The sequence below is a fragment of the Amyelois transitella genome, chromosome 9 (assembly GCF_032362555.1).
Source record: "Amyelois transitella isolate CPQ chromosome 9, ilAmyTran1.1, whole genome shotgun sequence".
NCBI classification, from domain to species: domain Eukaryota; kingdom Metazoa; phylum Arthropoda; class Insecta; order Lepidoptera; family Pyralidae; genus Amyelois; species Amyelois transitella.
Window position 1 is genome coordinate 8,221,744 of NC_083512.1, and position 11,919 is coordinate 8,233,662.

An 11,919-nucleotide genomic window follows, 5' to 3' on the forward strand; every position below is an offset into this window, starting at 1 on the left:
TTACAATGTTGTGTTGTATAATATTGATAAATAGCATTTATAGACATTTTCACAGGGTAAAGTAATTAATGATTTTCCCAAACTTACGACTAATTTGATTGTAAAATATAATTTAAAGAATAACAGTGCCCGCACTGCCTTTTGTCTTTCATAAGAAATGTACGAGTACGTCACAAATATTGGTCTATCGTATCGCCTTTATTTACTTTAAAAAAGTCCAGCAACTAAAGACTTCCTATCACATCTTTGGTTTAGCTTGGATGTACGATCATATATAAAACCTAATCTTAATTTTCATGAGACATGACACATTGATGAATCTTAATCAAAGTCCTTAAGGTTGACTAACATAACTGGCTAACGCCTACTTTCGATGTCTGTCTCTGTCACTCCTACTTAGTATCTAGTTCCGTCCCATGGCAGAATTCTATTCATTAACTTAAAATTATTACTCACACTATTGTGTGTACAAGTAGCACAATTACATGCATTTGGAAATAATTTCGGAAGACATTATATAAAACTATATTGAAGTTTATGTTTGAAGTCTTCTGTATCATTCATTTCGAAGAAATTTCCAGTCCTCTATTAACTAAACTTAGCTAGATATCTACAATAAATTTTCCCTTCAGCCCTGAGCCTTATTAAAGCATTTGAAAAGTCAAACAATAAAATAAATCATGAATCTAATGTAATCATCTTTGTCCGCGCCGTTGGAATGTCCACTGTTGGACTAACTTCCCAATTATTTCCTTCGTATAGTGTAACATCCTACAAATTCTTGCTCAAATGTGCATTAGACTTTCGACAGCCACATTCTTGAGCTAAATACAGCCTACTCAATCTTGAAAAACCTCTAGAACTTTCGCGTTATTCAATCCGCGTACCGTTAAGCTCAAATGGAGCTTTTGAATATATATAAATTCTTAGTAAAACTACTTAATTTCACTAATGGTGAGTAACGCGCCTTCTGAAAGGCGGCGGACTAGATACGGTTGGAGCCGGGGGCCTAAGGTTGTGTGGAGATTGAGTTTCTTCTACTGTTTCTTGTGTTTCATCGCTTGCTGTCTGTTCTCGAGGCGTAATAATCTGAAAAATATACAGTTATGTGATTGAAAGAATTGTGTAGATTCTATCTTTATCGCCCAATAATTTTTGGCAAACAAAATCTCGTAAATTTGACTTTATTACGTCCTCTGATAAAAGACTGTACTGAATTCCAAGAAATGGGAAACTATTTGGTATTCAACAATACTTTTTTTTTAAGTATTTGGATCCAAAGATGAAGAACTTTTTTCATTTGGTTAATATAGGTAACGAGAGTCGTAACTGGTGGAGTGATTACGTAAATTTGCTTCTTATGAACAACCACTATCAATTTGGTGCTGTGACTTTTTTTTATTCTTTGAATTTATTCTAGCATCACAAACACCTGTATTTTGAGCATTTTTAGCAAGCAGGCTGATTTCGTATTTCAGTGGTTTGCCTCCTCAAAATAGAAACAAACATACCACATGACCGCTTTTTTACCTGGGGAATATTAGTATTGGTTTGTGCCGCGATCCTTGCGATTTCTTGGTCGACCTTCGCGATGAGTTGCTCTATGGCCATCGGCCATCTTGTTGCGGGTACGGTGTGCGCGGGTGACAGGCGTGCGTCCGTCATCACGGCAAGACGTACTGTGTCTGCGTACTGTATCACTGTTAACGACATGCCTGGAAAAGGAAAGGTGGTTTCATGTAATGGCAATTTTGATTTAGTCTACTGAGTAGCGAACTGCTGTCTGGTTCCGGGCTGACAATCAATTTTGGGATTTTTGTTGACTGTTGCGTATTTTTCATCTTATTGTACTCATATTATGCAAATAAAAATTTGAATATGAAGTAGAAAAGAGCTTCTGCCACTAATAAATAAATCTACTCACTAATGTTTGCTTGCGGTGGTCGCCAATACACTACGTAGTCCACAGTCTGTCCCCACAATGTTTTCCTTTCTCTAGAGCCCAGTGGTGCATCTATCTCGGCGTACGACACGGCATATCTTCTTGACAACACGTTAAGAGTTAGCTTTGCAAATGGTGATGGTACGGCCCTGGTTAAAGCTCCCCATCGCGCCTGAGCGGCCCAGGCGCCGGCTAATGCGCCTTGACGAGCGCATGCTTGTTCTACCACGGCGGCGATGCGCCGAGGAGTGGCCCCAACAGGTAGTGATAGGCAGATCATGCCTGAAAATATTGGTATTTAAAGAAGGGCGAGATGGAACACTTGTGTGCTGTTGGAGACAAGTTGGAGACTAAAGATACTGATAAATAAATAAGCACGAACAAAGTACATAACAGGTATTATACGAAGCGATTTCGTATCACCTCCCTAGGTCTGTTAATACGTGGTACTTAATGTATCAATATGTTTGACAAGAAATTAAGAAACTTGACTCTAATGTTCCGAGATACTTGGTGTCTTTATTAAAAGTCCTAATTGTCAAAAGGTGAAATTTCAATGTACCTCCAGTCTGCGACTTCTTATATCTCTTTCCGTGACCCTCCGCAAAAGTGAAGAGGAAGTCTTCTGATGCGGCTCTTGCGGTTGTGAGAACTGCTTCTGGTGGTTCTGCATGGGCATGCTCGAAGAAAGCGCGGATTCCGTCGGTGGCCGCGAATAGAGCGACGTCGGTTGAGGATACACCTAGTGCTCGGGCCGCGCGTTCGATTCCCGCGCGAGGTACAGGACGAGACCAAGCTGCTACCTGAAAAATCAAACATCCATTATTTATTTGTGTAGGTATATTGAAATTAAGAATAGAAATTAGAAAGGCATGAACAGACCTTTGTTGAGGTTTTTGAGAGAACTTTTTTTGAATAAAGGTAGGTAGGTACCATTGTTGTATGCACATACTTATCTGCTTGGGAAAACACAGCTTTATCTAAGGCCAGGGTATGAGATATAATTTCCAAATCAATCATTCTTCCGAAAATATAAAGCAGTATTTTTATATCTACTCACTTTCCTTCCGCAAAGCGACACAGTTTGCAGCAAATGTCTCTGTCCGTCATCGGCCCCAATTGTGTCCTCCCATAATTTGGCGGGTGCTCTATATGTTTCCACGATCCCCCTCCACGCTTCCTTACTAGCCCGAGCACATAGTTGCCCCAACTCTCCATATTTCCACGTCAATGTATGAGCCTGCCGAGTTTGACCAGTACATCGTATTTCGTTGAGGGCCATTAGTTCATCTTTGACTCTGATCGGAAGCTTCAGGAATTCTTTGGTAGTAGTCAGAGCGGTACCTATTACTCTTTGCGGCCATTTTCGAGGGTCAGCTGTTACTAGGGGTGATATTAAGACCTAAAACACAAGTAAATAATTAAAAAGAGTGTCAATTATAAGTAAAGCGTTATATGCGAACATTGACTGCATATTTAATCACGCCTGTTTTAAGAAGATAATCCCTCAATAGTCCAACTGAGCAAAGTTTAGGTACTCAGTTGGTCTGTTAACCACATAAGTTGGACGTTTTAGGGTACTGTTAATGTGACCTTTTATACCAGAAAGTTCCGGATTTTATTAAGGTACGTTCGTCGAGGCCTTACCCTTTTAGCCTCACGGTAAGTTACGCCCTACCTTCTGCTTAGTGTTTCACTAAAAAGAATATTAGTCTATTCTATTTAAGCATACCTTGGGTATCGTCAAATTCCTCCTCTTGCATTCCCTCTGTGTAGCAGCTAGAAGAGTAGTTGCGGTAATAGGTGGTACAGACCTAGAGTCCCTTCTACTTCTCTTATTTAGTTCTCTCAGCGCGCTAACTCCCGAAATGAGAATCAGGCCGGCCACGTGAAATGCGCCAGGTAAAGATTTCAGTGCTCGGGGGCTCTCCACAGGGTCATATTCAGATACAAACTCATTCCAAGCGTTTGATAGATTTTCATTCAATTTTCCCAACAGTTCGGGAATAGCTGATGGATTCGGGAAGAGTTTCAACAAGGGGCTTGTTTGATAATATTCTGTTTGCGTTCGTTCGCTCGGCGACTGCTCTAAAAGCATAAAATCTCCAATGTTCATGGATCGCCGGCCGGTCAGCAACAAGTGGTGGACTCGAACCAGAATGTAATATTTTGGCTCGGCAGACAGGCACGGTATGATTATATATTGCCAAGGCGATTGCTCAGTCGGGAAGTACTTAGACACCGTCTCGCTTACGAAATCCTGAAACGTGTTTATACATTAAATTTTTTAAACATATTTTGCAGAGGAGTTATCTCTTAGTTCCCGATATTAAGCAAACTTCTTATCTGACCTCGAAAATAATTAACGAAAGTCACTCAATTCATTGAAATTAATTTGCAGTTGTTGATAAATTTAATAAAGTGCACAATTTTTGTAACGTTGAACTAGTTTTCTTTGCCAAAATCGATCCCTTTGTTGTTTCAGTTTCAAATCAAGTTGTTTTATATTAATGCAGATCTAGTTTATTTAGATCAAAAATATCGATAAAAACTGAAAGTAGTCTTGATCAAAATGTACACATAACTAATGAAATAAGACATTCTGTAATTAGGTAGTCCTTTCAAAATTGACTTACTTGTATATTATTATCAGTCACTGGTCGTCCGCGATATACGGCGTTAGCGAGCATGAAATGGTTTTCTAATCGGAAAATCACATTCTCGTCCCAGGCATAGTTTCCCCAGCAAGATACGAGCTGGTGCCTTAACCTCGGAAACATAAGTTCACCGTCGGCATCTCGCCTCTCTATCAAATGTTCTGTGACATGACGCTTTATTAGCTCGGTGTCAGGAATACCTGAAAGTAAATACATAAAGTAAGACTATTACACATGCAGCTAAAGGAATTCAATATTGTCTAAGTCATGTTGAAAGTGTTTTTTTTTTCAGACCTGGAAATTTGGAAAAAAAATCTAATTATATTTAATTAAAAAAAAGTTAAATTAGGATATATCAAAATCTTACTTTATATTTTTTATTATAGTTCTGTCGACACAAAATAGCTGAAATTGAATCAATTTCAGTTGACGAACAAAACTAAACTAACCTTTTACACAAAGCAGCACATTGATGATCCCCTGGTTGCGATGTGTGTCAAGTAGAGATCGAACTGTATTTGTGCGGATGAAATCCAACCCGGGATAACGACTCGATAGCAGTTTCAGCCATATGTGTTTACTGATGCGAACCACTACGAACAAAAATAATGAAAATGTAGAAGCAGTTAAAATTTTACATTTTTGTTTTAAAAAAAGGTGTGTATATAACGCAATTATTCAAGACAGCGGCGATCCTCAACTTCTAAATTCGTAGCTCCTACGACGTGTAAAGCGAACTCCGTCGCCTACGTCGTAGGCCCTAGGTTTCATGTAGCCATGCTATGACGAAGCTTGAACTAAAGTACTTAAGTAATTTTCTTTTGTTTAATTGCAAAAATAATTCATCCTTTTTAAGTTATTTGAGGACATTAAAAAATTCTAGTTTATGCATTTAGATTTATCACCTATGTGCACTCAAAAGCACAAACCAAACCGCTGGGTTTAGAGATTTGTAGTTGGCATGTAGTTTCTTTTGTGGTCTAGGGGTGCAATAAGACAGGATTTTCCTAAATTCCAATGAAGTTGATTTAAAAACAAATGCTTACCAATATAGGACAAAGCTAAGGCGGGCAGCGTAGACAGCGCGATCCAGAAAGCGCAGTATGTGTATAGTTCTTCCATCAACCGCGACCGGACGCCTTTGTCCGGAGCCCTCATGGTCACTCTTTACTTGACTTTTGGGTTGCACATTTATGACTCCTTTTCTTGCTTCAGCCTTCTGAAAATAAAGTTCGGAAACCCTTGAAACCCAGTTGATCAATTGGCAATGTTAGTTCTCGGAAAGTTTCGAACATGTAACTAAGTCGATTGTTTACTTGTGCGCTTTGGTTATAGTAGGTAGATTCCTAAAATTATGATTTTACATTTTTTTTTTATTTCGGAACAACTCATGGTTTAATTTCGTTTACGAAACGACCACCAGCTCTTAGCTAGAGATAGACACTCAAGTCTCCATCTGTCTTTCTAATCACGGAATCATTATGCTTGTTGAACAATCTTTTTAGTTTCTTACCCAGGCCTGATATGCGGAGTCTAAACTGGATATTACTAAATTAAAACTACTTAGGTATTATTAACCGTCGAATCGATAAACTTATTATGATGTCAACGAACGTCTAGACCACTAGTCTCGGTGCCCTAGTGTTAAATAATAAATTACAGAGTATCGGTGGGATGCGGCATGTAGGCATTAATTAATTATAAACGTTGTCTTCATAAAATTATTAAAGCGTAGACGGTGGATGAAGCTACTAGTAGATATCTATGATAAAATGATCGTTTCGTAATACGGTTGTTTACGGTAAAATATTGATCGATAACGTTTGTCATAAACAAATGATACGCTGCGTTATGTGATGTCATTAGATCCTTTTGTGTTAGAAATGTTCGCTTATCTCTTGTTTTCATTTCTGGGTCTTTTCACCGTGACCCTATTACGTCAGTCCTATTTACGCTTTCTAGTACATCGTTAGTTCAACAAGTAGTTTAGAAGTATCAAATAAGTACCTGATTTTACTCAAATTTATTGTCAAAATGTATTGGCCATTGACTTTTTACTTTTATAGAAACTAGGAAATACCACGTTATCACTGGCTTAGGAAAAACCATCGTAATTGCTGGGAGGTAGCACTGCTTTTAGGCAAATTATTGTTCATTCAAGTTAAAATAAGTTCTAATATGCAGTATTCGATATGCAAGTTTGCATGAACTTTGCGCAGGTCACTTTAACAAAATCGTTGTATGGCTTTCGGCTGGCGACTATTACACCTATATTGGTAAATTTATATATAATTTATTAAAAGCAGAGAGCCATCCTAAATGGACATCGGTGGATACTTATCAGGTAAAGCCGGTAGTCACTATCGTAATATTGTTTTCGGTTCGCTGCATCATCATGCAATCACAGAGTTGAAATGAGGTTGAATTGTTCCAAGAACGTCAAAGTACTTATCTAGTAGGAATTTTAATAAGGTAATAAAGAAAAAGTAAGTTGCTAATTGATGATTCACCAGTCGACTGCTGTGAGCCTGCCACTTATCGGTCAAATGTGACGTTGATAAAAAGTCTTGATTGTGTAAAAACTGATTTCATTAGGAACAATTTCATTTTTATTTTCCGTGCCAAAGATCGCAAACAGGATGTTATTGCTACAACGCAATTTTTTTAAATTGTTATTCTGCCGATGAGTAAAGGATTATATTTACCCCTAACTTGTTATCGAAATTCTCACACATTGGATTAATGTAAGTCCTAAACTTCGCTAATATTTATGCAATAAAATAGTATGCCTATACGTAAAGCGTTTATATGCTGAATAGAAATTGTCACATACAATAAGTGAATTGGTCTCTCTTGCTCGTAAATGCGCTAAAATTATGACTTACTTATTCTATGGGTAAACCGTAAACTGCAACATAAGCTCCGTCTGTTTTCATAACGAATACATACCTACATATTCAGTTGGTTATTTAGGAATAAAAAGAGCATGTCACTGGGTCAATTAGAAATAAAATAAGAGTATCAGAATGACAAGAGTTAATATTGTTTATTTGCGTGTCAAAGGGTGATAACAGAATTTAAACTTACCTACACGTTCAAATCTAATAACTATACAGCAGTAACTTTATAGATTAGATACGTGTATATAAAAGTGTACCTACTCAATTTAATGATTTAAATAAGTTATCACGTAAAACTCGTAAACTGACATATATGTATTAGGTTCGTGCGGTTGGTCAATATCGATGGAATATTTTTCAAGTTTAACATAAAACATAGGTACACTGCGCTAATTTCTTTGATTATGTTCGTACGTAAATTATTCCGCAACCAAATCTTTGTGGAATTCGATGCAAGCATATGATTACAAGACATTATTAACATCGACATCTATGCGCGTATAAGTACGTTGGTATATACTTCATTATTATTTTCAAAACAGGTTTCCACTTCTCCCACTTCACTTAATTTTAATAATTAACGTGTTTTACAGATCTAACGGGTAGCTAATTTCTCAATGGTATAAAAATAGAGTCCAGTACAGATTGGGTACTCATTGTGGTCGCAGCATCACTATTAAAGTCTCCAAAATTAATTTATTGAAACGATTTGAATTATTTTTATGCCTATCTAAATGAAGTGAGGTGGGTTTTGTACAAAAGACAGTTTCTACAGCAAACGACTTTTACTTTCACTCGCAGTGAAAGGTTTTCGTAATATTAATTCTTTGTTTATTTTAGACTTATCTCGATGGCATACAAGTGTTCCGTCAACTTTTTTTGAATCGATTGTTTACATCATAGAAAATTGCACGATGTTATATTGTCCTCCTTTCGGAGCGATGGGATTTATCGGTTGAATGCAGTCTGCATTATTCTGTAAATATTAAATCTGGTACAAATATTTATCGTTTGAGCAAAAAAACTAGTCACTTAAATAACAAGTGCAAGATTTTGCTTCGAACAAATACTAACTTCATTTATTGATGAAATTTACTCGTAAATATGGAACGTGTTGATCTCAAGATTATTATCGTATTGTTCGTGATAAGTATGTGTATCTCACGAGCGCAAAGTGCAATAGCAATGCAAGTTAACCGTGCAACAAAAAGTAGGTACTGTTTCACTTCAATTAATTTTATCTCCGTTGTGAGCCTAATGTCCATAAATAAATGAAAAGAACTAAAGTTGCATTATGTAACAACAGTTAAAAGATTTTTCTCCGCTTGTAATTTATTGAATTTTCTTATATAACTTTGTAAAAAAAAAATGATCAAATACCTAAGGCTTGACTGATGATCTTTTTTTTTTGGCATTTCAAAATCGTATTTCAATCAGCGCATCGAGCTTATTATTGGTTCTAATTACATTGTTACATAGTCTGCGTGATTTAAAAACTCGCACTAACATTTTTACTTTAAAATAATGTTAAATTACAAGTAATTATTTTACGGAAACACATCAGGCGAGAATTCTAACAAGTAATGTTGGAAATTTTTGGCCACTAATTTAAGAAATTCGACTTGTGAAATATGCAAAATATCTTTCGAGCTAGGCGGACGCTTCTTGACTCCGTCTATCTGAGTGACCCTATGCCAGTGATAATGTTATCAATCAAACTCTCTTTGCTTTGTAACATTATTTTTGGTTTGTATGCATACTCGACGATAAAATAAACAATTGATTTTTATTATTTTCCGTGTCTCGATAAAAAAAGGAAGACCAACCGGGTGAACAAACAAAAAGTATTTAAGAAAACAGGCAGTCATAATGTATGAGTATATTTGATTTTAACTCATTAATATTTTGCTTAACTTGAAACAAATACAGCTTGTTCTTTTGTATATGAGACATATTTATTTAGAAAGATATCGCGTAAATATATTTTATAATCGGATTCCAGGCTCTAAAATATACTAATTTGTACAAGAAATAAATACGACCGGGATACTGCCAGAAAACAGAAGTCAGTATACACGTACAGAATTTAATTTAAACAGTAAATATAAACATTTTAATATTAAATGAAATGTAAATATTTTATTGACAGTAAACAGAAGTTCTTAAACATAATTTCAAAATTTTAAGTTATTAAAGTTTCTATTAAATGAACCGTAATAGTATAATGAAAACAAAGTTTACAAATATAAGAATACCCACCTCGCTTTCCGATACAAATGACGGCAACTAGCACTGAGGTCACGTCAGTCAAGTTCGGAACTAACTTTCAAACTCGCTAGTGGTGCGCCGGCGCGCATTCCGCGCAGAGTGACCGGTTCCGTTCCGTTCCCGCGCTTATCGCGGTGTTGTCCAAGGTTCAGTCAAACAGTAACAAAACATTTGTTAACTTGCACACTATCACAGTAATCAGTAATTATTGCATTTCGACTGACATGTAAGAGAACTTCGATTTTTACATATGTAGGTACAGTCAAGTGCATAAGTTTATACATACCTTTAAATTTATTGATTTCTGTGTCTGTAAAAATATAATATGCCGTGTGGTTCCCGGCACCAATACAAAAGAGAATAGGACCACTCCATCTCTTTCCCATGGATTTCGTAAAAGGCGACTAAGGGATAGGCTTACAAACTTGGGATTCTTATTTAGGCGATGGGCTAGCAACCTGTCACTATTTGAATCTTAATTCTATCATTAAGCCAAATATCTGAACGTGGCCATTCACTCTTTTGAAGACTGTTGGCTCTGTCTACCCTGCAAGGGATATAGACGTGACTATATGTATATGTATATGTAAAAATATAAGTGATGAAAATTTACGCAGTTTCTTTTGCGCTCAATTGTTCTTATATACTGACGTTGTTATTTAAGTATTTTTTGTTTTTGATTTCAAGCGCATTTTATTAAGGTTCCTTGTTTCTTCATCTAACAGTTTGTTAATTGGTTAATTACCTATAGCAATATTGTCAAATCTTCTTGTTTATAAAAACTAGTTTTTGTCCAATCATAAATTATTTACAGACTTTTCTAAGCATATTTAAATTGTGATAGAATGTCTACATACCTTTTGTTTCAGTTAAGTAATATCAATAGGCTATTACACTCTTTTTTGAAAACTGTTTTAAATCAATCCTGAGACTGTGTTATACCTATAGAATTTTTATTAAAATTTTTTGAAGCCGAAAAGTGCTCTAAAAACGATTTATTATTTATGATTTTGTATTTTCGCGCGAAAACGCCATCCGCCATGCTGTTTTGACTCGTGACGTCATACTTTTAGTAAACAATACGGCTCTACGTAAGACTAAAGTAAAAAGATTTTTGTAATAATGAATTACAATACATATTGTTGGTGTCTTGTTCCTGAATGCAAGAATACAAGTATAAAAACACCAGAAAAATTGTGGATTCCACTGCCAAGTGATATTAAAATGAGAAACACGTATGATTCCCTTCCGCACCTGATAACAAAAAATAGGTTATGTTGGATTGGTTGTGTAATAATTTACCTATTATAATTGTGTATTGTAAGAGAATGTTTAATACAATAAATACTTACATCGCTGTTTTAACATTTCTTAACTCAGCAGAACAGAAATCGGGATTGGACGCAAAAAATTTCGCCACCATCAACGTATTAATCTTCGGTAGATTTATATTGTCTGCTTTCACAAAACCGTCTTCCATGATTCTATTAAATTATTAAAGAGTAAAAACCCAAAAACGTGATAGAAATTTTAAAATTTCAAAATAAACAGAGCCTGACATCATCAATATGTTTTCGATTTGATATTTGTTTACTAAAAGTATGACGTCACGTCAGTACCCAACATGGCGGATAGCGTTTTCGACTTTTGAAGAACAGATTAAAAAAGAGGATTTTTTAAATTGAATTATAAAATCCATATTGCACTTTTATGAATAATGATCGATGTTTTTCTTTTATTTTTTACAAAATCTATAAGATACGTGCATTTTTATATTTTTTTTACATGGTGTAAAATAGCCTATTTCAATGCTAAATTTACATGGTAGTTAAAAAAACAACACATCAAAATTAAAATATTTATTGAAACAACTTCAATTTTTAAATTAATATAAATTTACTAAGCTAATGGGCTTAGACTTACGTAACTAACGTAGGAAAGCGCAACATAAAAAACAGATAAGGTAGCTATAAGTACATAAATTGAAGTATGATTAAAGGTATTAATAAAGTCTAGGTATCAATATAGGATACTTAATTAGGCTTCGTGGAAGATAGTTTGATGATTTATTAATTTAAAATTACATTTAACACTCATTTTACAAATGCTTACATGACACTTGGTATGTAATCTAACAAAAATTCTTACATTA

General features: G+C 35.4%; 1 protein-coding gene across 2 annotated transcripts; it reads right to left on the reverse strand.

Annotated features, from left to right (window-relative positions):
* Positions 1-946: 946 nt before the first annotated feature.
* Positions 947-9,943, reverse strand: LOC106142857 (uncharacterized). 2 transcript variants are annotated; one of them, XM_060945970.1, is made up of 10 exons: positions 9,759-9,943; positions 5,646-5,815; positions 5,049-5,192; positions 4,579-4,799; positions 3,675-4,202; positions 3,003-3,344; positions 2,505-2,745; positions 1,925-2,224; positions 1,531-1,715; positions 947-1,089 (listed from the first exon to the last, which is right to left on the reverse strand). In XM_060945970.1, exons 2-10 carry the CDS (start codon positions 5,755-5,757, stop codon positions 949-951), a joined length of 2,214 nt encoding a protein of 737 aa, XP_060801953.1. In that variant the 5' UTR covers positions 5,758-5,815; positions 9,759-9,943; the 3' UTR covers positions 947-948. The 2 variants fall into 2 exon arrangements, with proteins under 2 accessions (XP_060801953.1, XP_013200230.2); XM_013344776.2 differs by having other exon boundaries at positions 5,646-5,818.
* Positions 9,944-11,919: the final 1,976 nt, after the last annotated feature.